The 15,038-nt window shown below is 42.9% G+C and overlaps 2 protein-coding genes across 6 annotated transcripts in view; one reads left to right on the top strand and one right to left on the bottom strand.

Moving 5' to 3' along the window:
* Window positions 1-9,035, top strand: part of LOC127030720 (uncharacterized) — a 549,169-nt gene extending 540,134 nt beyond the window's left edge. The window contains exons 2-3 of the mRNA XM_050917448.1: window positions 6,190-6,965; window positions 8,435-9,035. Of these exons, the coding sequence (XP_050773405.1) occupies window positions 6,443-6,965; window positions 8,435-8,940 (1,029 nt within the window). The 5' untranslated portion in view covers window positions 6,190-6,442 and the 3' untranslated portion in view covers window positions 8,941-9,035. The remainder of the gene's footprint in view (window positions 1-6,189; window positions 6,966-8,434) is intronic.
* Window positions 1-15,038, bottom strand: part of PTPRT (protein tyrosine phosphatase receptor type T) — a 778,873-nt gene that overhangs the window by 525,180 nt on the left and 238,655 nt on the right. The gene's annotated exons all lie outside the window — the stretch shown is intronic.

Genomic DNA, 15,038 nt, shown 5'->3' on the forward strand with positions numbered 1-15,038 from the left:
CAAAAACTTCCCTCCCTCAAGATTTGAAAGTCTCCTGTCCTCTGATTGGTCCTCTGGTCAGGTGACAGCCAGGCTTACTGAACTTGTTAACCCTTTACAGTCAAAGAAATATAAAGTACTTCTGTGCTATTAACTTTTCTTATCTGTTTATTGCATGTGGTTTATGTGATGTGTGATCCAAAACATTTCCCTGCTTTTCTGCTCTCACACACACACACACACACACACACACACACACGACAATGTGAGGGCCCACAAAACAGGCACACACATGGTTCTGTCTGGATCAGCCCCTACATCTCTATAGCCTAGTTTTCTTACATATACTATGGAAGTGTGGCTCTACCTCAGATGGAGACAGCTCTGAGTCTTACTAAAATAGAAAGTGTGTTGTGTGGAAATCCTCAAGTGAAAAGTAGTAAGTATTTATCTTTTGCTGTTATAATATCCAGGCAATGCTAGAGGTTGTGTTTCTAGTAGTGTTTACCTAGGATAGACAGCACTATTGGTTGACATTTGCAGTGTAAGGCAAATGTGTAATATCAAGGTCTAAAAGGATAATAATTTTATCAATGACATTGAAGGGTAGATCTAAAGAAAATAAAAGTGGAGTTTAAAGGCAGAAATAGTAACAGGAAGCACGTGGGTGAGCTCTGGTGCATAGTAAAAGACGGCAGAAGCAAAGTAGCTAGGATGTTCAGCACAGGAAGAGCTTGCCCTCTGATGTGTGCTACCATTCCGTGAATACCCTAGGATGTCACTAATGGCCTCATCTCAATGTACATGTGTAGCTTCCATTAGGGTTCGTTCAGATGATCTACTCATATAGAGTTTAGTTCAGCACTGAAGAGAGGGCCAGCTCACAACTATGCATAACTCACTTAAATCCCCAAAATGGCTTGTGATGGCCCTTTGTCGAGGGGTGAATGTCACTTGCACTACACAAAATCCTGACAGGTGCTGAGTATCTGCAAGGATGTAGGACTTCAATCTGTACAATATCTGACTCAAAGTCAATGAAAAAAATTCCACTCTGACTTCAGCAGTGCAGGTTCAGAGCCAATGTGAGTCACTAATCAGCACATATCAACCCTGTCCAACAATAGGAATGCATGCCTATGTACAGTATTGCCCTCTTTGTCCATATAAAAGATCTAATGCATCTGAGCATGTCTGAGAATAATATTTGTTTGGACAACACTAATGGCCAGTCCCCACTCCTCTTTCTCTCACTCACCACCTCACACATATTCCTTGATGTGCAAAACAAAGTTTGCAGCCCAAAAAATCTCAGAAGAGGGTTCAATAGTACTAAGTCCTGGCCTGAGTGCAGGGGACTGAATTAGAAGACCTCTCAAGGCACCTTCCAGTCCTACGATTCCCTGAATAGCTTCCAATACTCAAATAGCTAATAGTATGGCACTGGTTCCATGCAGCATACGCTAAGGTTTCCATAGGCACCAGAAATATCTAGACTTTACTCTCTCCCTCTCTCTTCACTGCAAGTCTCTCCTCTATACCACAGCAATAAGAAGGGGGGTTACTGAAAGAGCTGTAATGAGCAATAATTCTACCGATCTCAGCAATGAAGAACTTTTAAATAAAGCTCTGCTGCACTCACTAAGTGCAGTTAATGATACCCTGGTCACGAAGGAACTGTACTTCGACTGTCCTTACTTCAGATTGATAAATACAGTGCTAAAGAGAGGCTTCCATAATAGACTAATGTCTTCATTAGCCAAGGACCTATTCCAATCTATCAGGTAAAGTATCCTTATTATAAAAAAAATAGTATCTTTCTACCCAATAGACCAGAACAGCTTAGTAGCTTTAATTATAGATTAGTGGTGCTTTAAAACAGGATAAAGTGCATACTGAACCATGAAAGTCCTGTACAGTTTTGTTGCTATTTGATTCCAGTAGGTAAACAGTTATTTGCCTTATCAATCACTTTCTTAATATTTTATGCTGCCTAAATAGTTTTTTTTTAATTCACACAACAAAAACTACATTTAAATATTGTCCAGGTGATGAAACCATCAAGCAAACAAAATATTGGAACTGTGGCCCTCATCCTGCAAAGAACTTACACGGATAAGCACACCCTTAACTTTAGAGACATTACAAGTTCCATTAAAGTCAATGGGCTACTCACATGCTTAGCATTCTTAAGTGTTTTGTTGAAACTGGGCCATAAAGGGTAGGCTGACACAAGTGAGATGGATAGGTATTGACTCAGTCTCCTTTCACAGCTTCTGACAACCCATAGCTCCATAATAATTACATGTAATTTCTTTTGGATGTTTAATTGGAAAGAGGATTCAAAAGAGTGACTTATTGCCTTTGGTGATCTGTATCACCTGCCGTACACTGTTTTGTAGTGCCATGGTGGAAAACACCAGCTGACAGCAGAAGTGGCAGCATTTCAGTGGTGGTGAAGTGATTGCTTTGTGTACATACCCAGTAGAATACAGACTGTGAAAACTGTAGGACATTTGGAATCAAAACACTCAAATAGTGCTGTGGTGAGCTCAATATAAAGACAAGATGCTATAGTAACATCCAGCTTATATGACAAGTCATTAACAATAAAGAATTAGTTAATAAGAAGGGGCCTTTAAAGAAATTTTGTTAAAGAAACAAATTACTTAAGCTATTTTAAGACCTCCTGAGGTTAAAGTTGATTTTAAAAATCTATGCTCACTGTTTTGTTGAGCTTCCCTTTTTCATTTTCCCCAACTTAAATGATGAAAATAAGGCTATTAAGATTCACTGTTTATAAGCAATTCGTACTCAAATTCAGTTTTAGGTTCTTGTTCACTAATAGAATTCTAGAATGCTTGTGTGTCCAATAGCGCACTGGAATGTTTAGTTGTTGCGCAAACTGTGTTTCTTAGAATTTCTCTCTCCTCCCAAAGTTACAGGAAAACATGGTTACCTTAGTACTGACTTTACACTTAATAAAAACAAATTCAAAACTGAAGTTGTGCAGCTAGATTAGACCTGACACTGTCCCTAAAGGTTGAACTAATTTGTACTCTGAAGTACAGGAATACCTCAAAAGTGGCCATTAGTGATAGCGGATGCCTACCAGAGGTGGACTGTGGTGCAAATTTCACCTTATAGTTGTTTAAGATCCTGTGACAGTGGAAAATACCACAGCCGGACTGCAATTTGTTCAGTTCCCAAGATTTTGTCAATATACTGGACCTCCATTAGAAAGTCAAACTAAAATGGAACAAGTACTTTAATGATAAAATTGCAGATTTCTCAGGTATTTTTACATATTTGTTGATGGCACAATGCTATTTTGAGAAGTTACATTTATGAGTCCACTTATCCTTGCAAAATGCTCAAATCTGTCATACAGGAGCACTCTATGTGCTTTATACAAAATACTGGATGGATTCTTACCTTTTATGTTTGTGACAGGAAAGCATATTAAACATGGCAAAAGGAAACTATAACAGGCCAAGTCTCATAAAAGGAAACAGATTTTACCTCTTAAATCTGATTCAGGATTTTGCAGCTATGGGTCACTGATATTTTACCACATTTAACAGAACAGAACAAAGGCCCAAAATTCAAAATGAAGAGGGAGACTATACATCAAAGTGTCCAAATCAGGGTCTCAACTCTGCTGAGCTCAGTTAAAGTGAAAATGGGCCAAAGCATTATTTCAGTCGCCCTTGAAGTCAATTGTGCTTTCTGAATTTACAACAGCGTAACAGAGAACAGCATTTGGCTCAAGGAAGACAGAGCTCTCATCCATCACCTTTAGTAGTCTGCAGAACAAGCCACCTCACAACATGACAGGACTAGCAATTTCTTCAGAAGAGCAAGCCAGGGCCACAAAAGCAGAGGCTAAAGCAGGCCAGGGCTAATTGTATTGCAAAATCATGAGAGGAAGAAGCTTCTATAGTATCTGCTCACATATTTACCAGCTCTGATCAGTACTAACAATTCTTCATCCCGATAAGGAAAATCACTTTTTTTAAAATGAGACTAAGCCAATGTTGCCATCGTGTTTGTTTTTTCCCCCACTAACAACAGTCCTTCAGCAATAGACTTAAGCCCTTAAAAATATGAATCTATATCCCTTAACTTTTTTTTTGTTTTTTAAAATCTATTCAGTTGTAAGTGATCATATAAATCCATTATCATTCATCTATCCAATTGCTATCTACATACGTCTATTACTTTCTTGAATCCTGCTACCTACATTTAGTCAGTGAAAACTGGGAGAAATAAATTCCCAAAGTTATGTATGTGCCATGAAAAAGTATTTTCTTTAGCTGGCTTTAAATCTGTAGCTTTTCAGATCCATGGTCTATCCCCTTGTTTTAGTATGATACATAAACAGGTGTACCCAATTTGCCTTCTCTATACTGTTAATTTTGCCTATTTTTATAACGTTCCCTCAGACTTTTTCAAATTAAGTAGCCCCATTTTTTTCTATCTCTATAAGAAATCCTAACATTGTTTGTTTTTTGAACATCACTGGGCATTGAACAGAGGTTTTCACTCAGCTGTCCACATAAATCTTTTTTCCTGAGTGGCTGCAGTTAATTTAGAACCTAGCAGTGTGTACGAGCCGCTCAACATATTCCTTCCAATATCAACACCTTTATGCTTTTTAATTGCACTAGAGATATTAGTCTTTGAGGAACTGGAGAGAAACTTTCTTAAGAAATTTGGCATTAGCTGCAAAATTTCCCACCTCACTGCTGATTATCTTTTCCACATCATTGTTTACCATATGAAACATCAGCCCTAGTATGGAGCCGGTGTTTCATGGCACCAATTGTTAATCTTTTGCCAGATTAAAATTTGACTACTTGCTGTCTGACTGTTTGTTCTCTCTTAAGCAGTTTCTAATCCTGAACAGAATTTTACCTTTCACCCCATAACTACTTTGTTTAATAGCTTTTTGAGAGGGACTTCAAAGCCTTTCTAGAAGTCCAAATAGATCCATCAGTTCTCTATCCACCATGTTACTGACATTCAAATAATTTCAGTAGATTAGAGAAGCACGATTTTCCTTTTGCAGAAGAACATCCTGAGACCTCAGTCTGACAGTGCCTCACCCTGACAGCCTTAAAAGAGTAGCCCCAAGGTAGGACTAATACTCTCAAGGATGAATAACATGTAAATAAATCAGTTCACTTTCCTTCAGAATCCATATTCTTGCCCACGGATCCTTATTTCCTGATGGTCCTGTTGACCCACCAATTATCTTGCGGGTTTCATGTTTCCAATATACTTAGGAGTGCCTTATGTTTGGGTCTTGTTTGCTCCTCATATTACCTCAGCCCTCGTTTCAAGCTCACCTTACATCCCCTTGTATCAGCTTCACTTGGACTGAATTTTCATATTTCAAATGACACTTATTGGCTAGAATACAGGTCTCTCTCCCCCTAAAATGTACTCCCATTAATCACCCTTTATGGGCCATGAAATCTCACCCAAGAGGTCCCTCTTGCGGTGCAGCTCTCTCTACAGCCTTGAATGAAGCTTCAGGACATAAGCAGCTAATGCAGCTCTGGCTCTTTAGCTCACAGATGGATAGAAAGCTTGTGCTTCCTAGATCAGCCACACAAAGCATCTAATCCTGGCCTCAATCTCATATCACAGTGTGGATTCCCTTGTATTGTTGTCACATTATCTAGTTAAAATATGACCATGTAAGGCACCGTTGCTACCACTGTTATATAATTGCAACAAATCTTGTACAAAATGTATGTCATGTAAGATGTCTTTGGAAAAGTTATGATATGCTGAATATGATTATCCTATTTGTACGCATGTATCATTTTTGTATCTGGAGTTTTAAATATTGGCTATGTACCTGTATTTCAAATATGTTTGCTTGTGGTCACACCCACAAGGCAGTTTGCTCCTAGGCTGGCCAGCACATTGTGAAGAGACTATTCAAGTTGAATGGCCCATCAAAGAACGCTTAATTCACAATGGAAAATGAAAGAAGCTTATCCAGACCTGATGGACCTTCCTGAGGACATTCTAGTCAGAGTATGGGTATGGTTACCCTGGGCTTGTCTACATCAGAAAGTTGCAGCGCTGGTGAGGGAGTTACAGCGCTGCAACTTTGAAAGTGTACACATCTGCAGGGCATCACCAGCGCTGCAACTCCCTGTTTGCAGCGCTGGCCGTACTCCCGTTTTGTTTCAGGTGTAGAGGATCCAGCGCTGGTGATCCAGCGCTGGTAATGCAATGTAGACACTTACCAGCGCTTTTCTTGACCTCCGTGGAATAAGCAGGTATCCCAGCATACCTGAGGATACCTCTCTGGTAATCAAGAAAACTCCTCTGCCCTGTGCTCACCTGACCCCTCCTTTAAATGCCCCGGGAAATTTCAAAAATCACCTTCCTGTTTGCTCAGTCAGGCGTGGAGTGCAATTAATCAATCAATCATTCAGCGACCATGCCTCCATGCAACAAACGAGCCCCAGCATGGACCAATGCAGAGCTGCAGGATCTAATTAGTGTGTGGGGAGATGAGGCTGTTCAAACACAGCTGCGCTCCAGAAGGAGAAACTACGATACCTATGGTCAGATATCGCAGTCCATGCTGAGAAGGGGCCACGAACGGGACGCCTTGCAATGCAGAGTAAAAATTAAGGAGATGAGGAGTGCATACTGCAAAGCCCGTGAGGGAAACCGATGCTCAGGAGCAGCCCCCACAACCTGCAGGTTTTACAAGGAGCTGGATGCCATACTTGGATGTGACCCCACCGTGAATCCTAGGAGCACGATGGAGAGTTCAGAGCAGGGAGAAGTGGGGGATGGTGTAGAGGATGAATACAGTGATGCTACTGGCGTTGAGGGGGACACCCCGGAGTCTCAGGACACAGGCAGCCAGGAGCTCTTCTCCAGTCCTGAGGAGACTAGCCAGTCACAGCAGCTGGAAGCGGACGTTGATGAGGAAGCTGAGGATCGTGCTCGTGGTAAGTAGATTGCAATGCTTTGTGATAGCAGGATTTTCGTTATGGCTGATTGCATGCATGCCTAAACGTGGAATAGCCCATTGATGTGATCTATGACATCTGTGTAATCTGCCTGAGTAATCTCTTGAAAAGTTGCAGCTAGATCTTGGGCAATGTGCTTTAACAAGTTTATAGGTAGAGCCAGCGTGGTCCCTGTCCCGGTCAGGCTAACTCGTCCGATCCACTGTGCAGCGAGGGGTGGGGGGACCATGGCCGCACACAGGCGAGCTGCATAGGGGCCAGGGCGGTATCTGCATTCCTGTAGAAGACCCTCCCGCTCTTCCTTGGTAACACGCAGCAGTGATATGTCTGGCATTATGAAAGCCTGTGGATAGTTTAGGGATAATTGAGGGCAGGTAGCTAGAAGCACGGCTCCCCAGCGCAAGGCGGTCTGTTTCCTCTGCCCCAATCCACCCCCCCCCTGCCCTTCCCAGCACGTAGGCATCCAGGCGGGGTGCTTCTTCCTCACCGATCCCCCCTTCCAAGCGTGAAACCTGCCCTGCGGTGTGCTCTGTCCGTCCCCCACCCCCCTTCCAAGCGGGAAGCCTGCCCTGCGGTGTGCTCTGTCCGTCCCCCACCCCCCCTTCCAAGCGGGAACCGTGTCCTGCGGTGTGCTCTGTCCGTCCCCCACCCCCCCTTCCAAGCGGGAAACCTGCCCTGCGGTGTGCTCTGTCCGTCCCCCACTCCCCTTCCAAGCGGGAAGCCTGCCCTGCGGTGTGCTCTGTCCGTCCCCCACCCCCCCTTCCCAGCGGGAACCGTGTCCTGCGGGGTACTTTTTCCTCACCGATCCCCCCTTCCAAGCATGAAACCTGCCCTGCGGTGTGCTCTGTCCGTCCCCCACCCCCCCTTCCAAGCGGGAACCGTGTCCTGCGGGGTGCTTCTTCCTCACCGATCCCCCCTTCCAAGCGTGAAACCTGCCCTGCGGTGTGCTCTGTCCGTCCCCCACCCCCCTTCCAAGCGGGAAGCCTGCCCTGCGGTGTGCTCTGTCCGTCCCCCACCCCCCCCTTCCAAGCGGGAACCGTGTCCTGCGGTGTGCTCTGTCCGTCCCCCACCCCCCCTTCCAAGTGGGAAACCTGCCCTGCGGTGTGCTCTGTCCGTCCCCCACCCCCCTTCCAAGCGGGAAGCCTGCCCTGCGGTGTGCTCTGTCCGTCCCCCACCCCCCCTTCCCAGCGGGAACCGTGTCCTGCGGGGTGCTTTTTCCTCACCCGGCCCCCCTTCCGAGCAGGAACCAAGGCATCCCACTAACATGGGAGAATTTTAAGCAAAAGTACTCACCCCATTGCTAGACATGTCTTAGCTTTCTTGAACTCTACAGTGTTATGTGAGGTATGTGAGAGGGATGCTACCTACAGTTTCCAATGTCCTTCAAAAGTTGATAATAAACAATGATGCCCCTGTGTATTACATGTCTCTATCTCTATTTTTTCTAGGCAACTCGAGTAATGCAGCTGTGTCACCGGCCTCACGTAGATTGCAGAATTTGAGGCGCAATCCTAGGAAATCAAAAGAGGAGCTGATCAAGACCGTTCTGAACCACTACAACAGGGAAAGTAGGAAGACTGAGGAGTGGAGAAAAAGTGTACAGGAATGGAGGCTGACTGAAAGCAGGAGACAGGAATTGTCTGCCAAAAGAATAGCCAGGCAGATGATGAGACTCCTGTCTCGCCAAACCAAGTCTTTTGAGTCTCTTGTAGCCATGCAGGCAAATATATACCGTGCTAACCCACAGGCTTCCCAAAGCACTGTTCCTTGTCCCCCTGTGTATCCTCAAAATAGCTTTATGCAGCACCCAGTTCCTTATTATCATCAGCTGCCCCCAACACCTATAACATCACCTAGTAACCAAGATATGTTTAATTCTTACCCAGCGCACTCCACCCCCATCATTCTGCAGCAAAGTAATGGTGAGTTGCATCAGACGGTTACAATTGAGTAAAATAGGAAATAGTAAAACCTCTGAATGTACTGTGAACCACCCATACCCCCTTACCTGTTTTTTACTGTATGACAAATAAAAGGTTTTGGTTTGTATTTCTTTCCATATGTTTTATTGGTGACAGAAATGGTTAATTATACACAGCAAGGTAAAGCAAAGCACAACACATGCACCAAACATTACTGCTGGCTCTCAGCATCAAATTGCTCCCTTATAGCATCCCTAATCCTTGAAGCCCTTTCCTGGGCCTCCCTATTAGCCCTGCTCTCTGGCTGAGCAAACTCATTCTCCAAACGTCTAACCTCGGAGGTCCATTCCTCACTGAACCTTTCACCCTTCCCTTCACAAATATTATGGAGGGTGCAGCACGCGGATATAACTGCGGTAATGCTGCTTTCCATCAAATCTAGCTTCCCGAACAGACTGCGCCTGGGAGCTTTCAAACGGCCAAAAGCACGCTCCACAGTCATTCTACAGCGGCTCAACCTGTAGTTGAAACGTTCCTTGCTCCTGTCAAGCTTCCCTGTATATGGTTTCATGAGCCATGGCATTAATGGGTAAGCGGGGTCTCCCAGAATCACGATGGGCATTTCCACGTCCCCTACTGTTATCTTGTGATCTGGGAAAAAGGTCCCGGCCCTAAGCCTCCTGAACAGGGCACTGTTCCTAAATATGCGTGCATCGTGCACCTTTCCAGGCCATCCAGAGTAAATGTCAGTGAAATGCCCACGGTGATCCACAAGCGCTTGCAGAACCACAGAGAAGTACCCCTTGCGATTAATATACTCCGATGCCAGGTGGGGTGGAGAGATAATAGGAATATGCGTCCCATCTACTGCCCCTCCACAGTTAGGGAAGCCCATTTCTGCAAAGCCATCTAAAATGTCCTGCACGTTCCCAAGAGTCACGGTTCTTCTTGTCAGTGTTCCATTAATGGCCCTGCAAACTTGCATCAGCACCATTCCAACGGTGGACTTTCCCACTCCGAACTGGTTCGCCACAGATCGGAAACAGTCTGGAGTTGCCAGCTTCCAGATTGCAATAGCCACCCGCTTCTCCACAGAAAGGGCATCTCTAAATCTCGTGTTCATGCGCCACAGGTTGGGGGCGAGATCATCACAAATCCCATGAAAGTGGCTTTCCTCATACGAAAGTTCTGCAGCCACTGCTCGTCATCCCATTATTGCAGGACGATGTGATCCCACCACTCAGTGCTGGTTTCTCGAGCCCAAACGCGCCGGTCCACGGAGCAGAGCACGTCTGTTATTGCCACTAGCATTGTACTGTCTGCATATTGATGCGATTCAGTACCATCGTCCGACTCCTCAATGTCAGTCACACGCACATTTAGCAGCCTAAGGATTAGATCCACAGTAAGGCGAGATGTGCTGGCAATAGTCATTAGTAAGGTATTCAGTACCTGAGGATCCATTCTTGAAAGATAATGCAGAAAAAACCGCTTTAGAGTCACAATGCTGCCACAGTGCTCCGCATGTGTACCAAAGCAACGCTGGCCGTTGGAACAGGAACAGGAAGCAGAAGGACAATCACACTTCCTTCCCCTTCCCACAAGCCCCAGCGCCGCTGTGGGACGAGGTGCCCTGTGGGATAGCCGCCCACAATGCATCACTCCCAACAGCGCTGCAGTGTGGCCACATCTAACAGCACTTGCAGCGCTGCTAGCAGTAAGTGTGGACACTCTGCAGCGCTGGCCCTATACAGCTGTACTAATACAGCTATAACAACCAGCGCTGCAAAGTTTTAGATGTAGACATGGCCCCTGACTCATCAAAGCATGTAAGGGCTTGTGATTATACCCTGTGATACAAACTCCATCTTGTGTGTCTGTACTTTTTCACAAACTATGCTAAGGGCTTTGTTTGGGACAATGAGTTTCCCTCTACATAGCAGAAGCTATAAAAGGCCCTGGAAATATCTCAATTTTGTCTCTTTCCTGCTCCGATTTCTGGACTATGGACGTATGCTAATGGGAGCATTCTAACTAAGGGACTTAGGACCTTCCAATTAACTGGGAGTAACCAGACACTGAACCAGTTAGCAACCAGTTATGCCATCACTGCTTCAAGATGGATCCAAGAAGTTTGCAATTATTGTATGTATTTGATTCCTTTAACCAATTTTAACTCTCACCTTTTTCTTTTTATAAATAAACCTTTAGCTATTAGATACTAAAGGAGGGGCTGTAAGCGTGTTTTTAGGTAAAATCTGGAATATTCATTAATTTGGTAGGTAATGTGTCCAATCTTTTGGGGTTGGTAGAACCTTTTATATGATAAACAAGATTTTCAATAATCCTCATTACATTTGACTTGGTTGTCTGGGTGAAAGCCCATAGTCTGGGTTAAAGCCCATAGTCTGGGTTGCTTTAAGGGAACTGTGCTTTGGCTTCTGTGTAACCAGTAAGGTATTGTAGAAGCTGTTTTGTCACTAACTTGGCAGGATCTAAGTATTAGAATAACGATCGGTTCTGGGGATTGTCTGCCCCATTCTTTGCAGTTTGTCCTAATTGAGCAATTTCAGTGTGGCCTCCCTGGAACCCTGGTCACAGTTGTTGTACAGGCCCAATTCCGCTTCCACTGAAGCCAGTGGTAAGACGCTCGCTGTCTGAACACTTACTCATTTCTAATCCACTAATTATCTGTATTAAAATCCATGGTCGTTTAATAAACAGTTATTAGACATCTTTTGGAGGTTATACATTTTAATCACAATCAGACAAGAAATATTTGATGATGCAAATTCATTGTATGCTCTGGCGTAAACATTATAATTCCAACTATGATGTTTCATAACAATTTAAACTACAGAATACTTGAGTGGGGTTTTGAGGTAATTAAAGATAAGAATGAAAGATGGCTAACGGGTAAACTCAAGAACTTCAGTAGTGTTTTTGGAATCAGAATTATGACCGATTCAAAAAGGAATGGGCAGGGGCGTATCTCAAGGAAAGCAATAATTTCGTCAGACTTTTCCCCACTATTTTGTGAGATGCTGCATTTGAGACAAGTTCATAAACAGCTTGAACAGAATGAGCTCAAACCAAAATACTCACAGAGAACAGCTTTCTCGGAGCCTGCTCCTGCTCTCATTGAAACCAACTGATAAAGCTCCCATTAGTTCCAGAGCGATGCCAAATGAGAGAAATCCAAGTGTTCCCCACCAGGATTAACTATATTTGAGTAAAACACATCCTTTACATTCTTTGAATAAACTAATGTTCATTTTACAAGTTTTGTTTCTGATTAATTAGAAAATATTAATAATTCATGCAGACCATGACTAACTTTCTGAATGTCTGGCAGCAATCTTTCCATTTACTCACACACTTGTGTTACAGATAAGCCTTAGTGGTAAAGTCTAGACTGGGATTAGATTTCAACTCCCATTAAAGTTTTCAAATCTGGAGTTTTGTTATCATGTTATAAAAAAATCAGAAGCTACCTGTGTAATCCATGTCTGCATTGCAGATAGCTCCCATGGCCAAAGATATTCTGACTCACATTTTGGAGTTAGGCTCTCGTGTAACATATTATTGTAAATTTAACACCAGGGGAACAAATAATTTATCATTAGTCTCAATTAAGTCCCACCTCCCCAATCTTGAATATTTGTCCACTTCTGGAACCCTATTCAAACAACTGATTGGGACTCTGACAAGTTGGGAAAGATTTTGTTTGGCTTTTCATTTTGGGTCCCAGCTAGAAGTGGAAGCAGAAAATTGGGTATCCTGTTTACAAGGTTTCCGGTCCAGTTCTGGAGATGCAAGAGTTCTGGAATCACTGGACCTCAGTGGAGTTACTCCAGATTTACACTGAGACCACATTCTCCCTACATGTGAAGGGAGGCTGGGTTTCTTTAATATCCTACCTCTACTATTGCTGATGGAATCTGTAAATTGCTGACATTAGTTCCTTTAACATTTTGAAGTTGTCCTCTCCATTTCAAACCAAATATTAAACAAAAAAGATACCCAACTTGTAAGTATAATGTAGCACAAATATAGCTTTTTTTAAATTAAAAAATGTAAATCATACAGATGGATTTGCTGATATTTCCCCAGAGTAATTATAGCCTTGAGACTTCTTCATGCAAAAGCTATCCAGCAAAATTCAGATTAAAAAAAACAAAATCTTTAAAGCATTTGTCAAATATCTCTGTTCAGCAATATTTCCTGCTCTTCGCAGAAGATAGGTAACACTAGCATCAGCAGGTTACTTTAACCTGAACCACCTTTGCCTAGGGAAAGCAGCTCAGAATGTCCCACATCCATATTTTAAGCCAGACTTAGCACTGCTTTCATTTTCTGATCACACGCAACAAGGCAGCCTTGGAGACAAGAAGTCAGAGGAAATGATAAGAACTGAATGTATATTTGAGACAATGAGATTTCATGATGTAGCTAGTGTCTCTCAATTAAATACATTCATTTCAAATCATTTTATTGATCGGCAATTGGTTAGAGATACATGTAGATTGGTCACCAGTAAAGAGTTAGCCATTGTATAACCATAGATTGTCCACCCAAGTGTTTCCTGTTAGTCACACAATTTAGAGAACTAACTGAGGACTCTAAATAGACTAGTGTTGACCTCTTAAATGGTGTCCACTTTATCATGTTTGTTAATTGCTAATAACAAAACTCCAGCTACATCATCACGTTAGGGCCAGGATCCTTTCTGTCAGCACCAGAATTGCTGGGGGGAATAAGGAACCTGGTTTAACAGGTGGAGGAAGGTATAATAAACCCCAAACTAGAAAATTTAAATCTAAACAATTCCTAAAGGTGATGTTTTGTTTTGTTGTTCCTCCTACCCCCTCCCGCCACCCTCAACTCCTTGCAGCATCTGTGATACATTGAGAATATGGTAAAGTGTTGTTTCTTAGACACTTTATAGGCACTGGTTTGGGATATCCTGCATAGCTGATTCATGGCTTTGGCCCTTGAGGAATGCAATCATTCCAGATTGATTGTGATAATGCCTTTATTCCACCTCACCCATCACACAGGCCCTAAATGCATGTGAGTGGATAATAATAATAGGATGTTGTATCACATCCACCTTAACAATCAGCCTGTCAGATTCAGTGGTTACACAGTCCAGCATTTGGGACAATTCGAATGCTTCCTACAAAGACAACATAAGGAAACACATGCTATCTTCAATGAATAGTTATTTTATGAAGTGGCAGGCTGCATAGGAACAAGGAACCTGCTCCCTGAACCAGGTCATTGATCCTTTGAACTTCCCAGGAAGGTGGATAAAATAAACCAAATACAATACTCATAGCTAACCAGGCAATGATGTTCTGTATATGGATGGAAAATTCTCTTTCTGTGAGCAATCAGCTACATTGTTCAGAATACACTCAGAAATATTATACACAACATGCTGAGAGATGCTTTGTCTAGTATAATTGAAATATTAATGTTCTAAATCATAACCCCTGAATGGCTCTATAAAAACACAACATTATCAGTGGTTGGGTAGGGGATTTACCCAGGGTGGATCACTGTTGGCTGTAGATATAAATGTAATTTTTACATTTAAAAAACCAAAGCTCTTCTCCCTTCATTTCGTTTATTACTTTTGCCATATGGGGCATCATGATACAAGCCACTGGAGGGATGGAATTTGAGCAGGCTCCTTTTCACAATTTACTTTGTAAATTTGCCTCCTTATACTGTGAGGAAGAATCCAATTTCCAAACCTACAGGCAGTCCATTTAAAATGCATCGTTCCATTTTAAACACTCGCTGCTTGCAGCTCATGCTTAGAGCACATCCAATTATGCTGCTTCTTGGTATGGCAAAGGCTCAGAATATTCCACTAAAAAGGCTGGTAACATTCACTAGAGTTGTATTTTCAACATGGACTTCCTTATTAGACTTGATCTTAAAGTGTTGTACACTCTAAATACAGCACCAAAAAAGATTTTCCCAGATCTCTTCAGACTTTTTATGATAGTCTAATCTCTTCCTACAAATTTCAGATCCAGCATTAGAACAATTTTATTTTAAGCAACCATGCAGACTTTTTAGTCAGCACAATGTCCAGGAACTGAATGAAGACAGAGGT

This window comes from Gopherus flavomarginatus, chromosome 11 (genome assembly GCF_025201925.1).
Source record: "Gopherus flavomarginatus isolate rGopFla2 chromosome 11, rGopFla2.mat.asm, whole genome shotgun sequence".
Lineage (NCBI taxonomy): Eukaryota > Metazoa > Chordata > Testudines > Testudinidae > Gopherus > Gopherus flavomarginatus.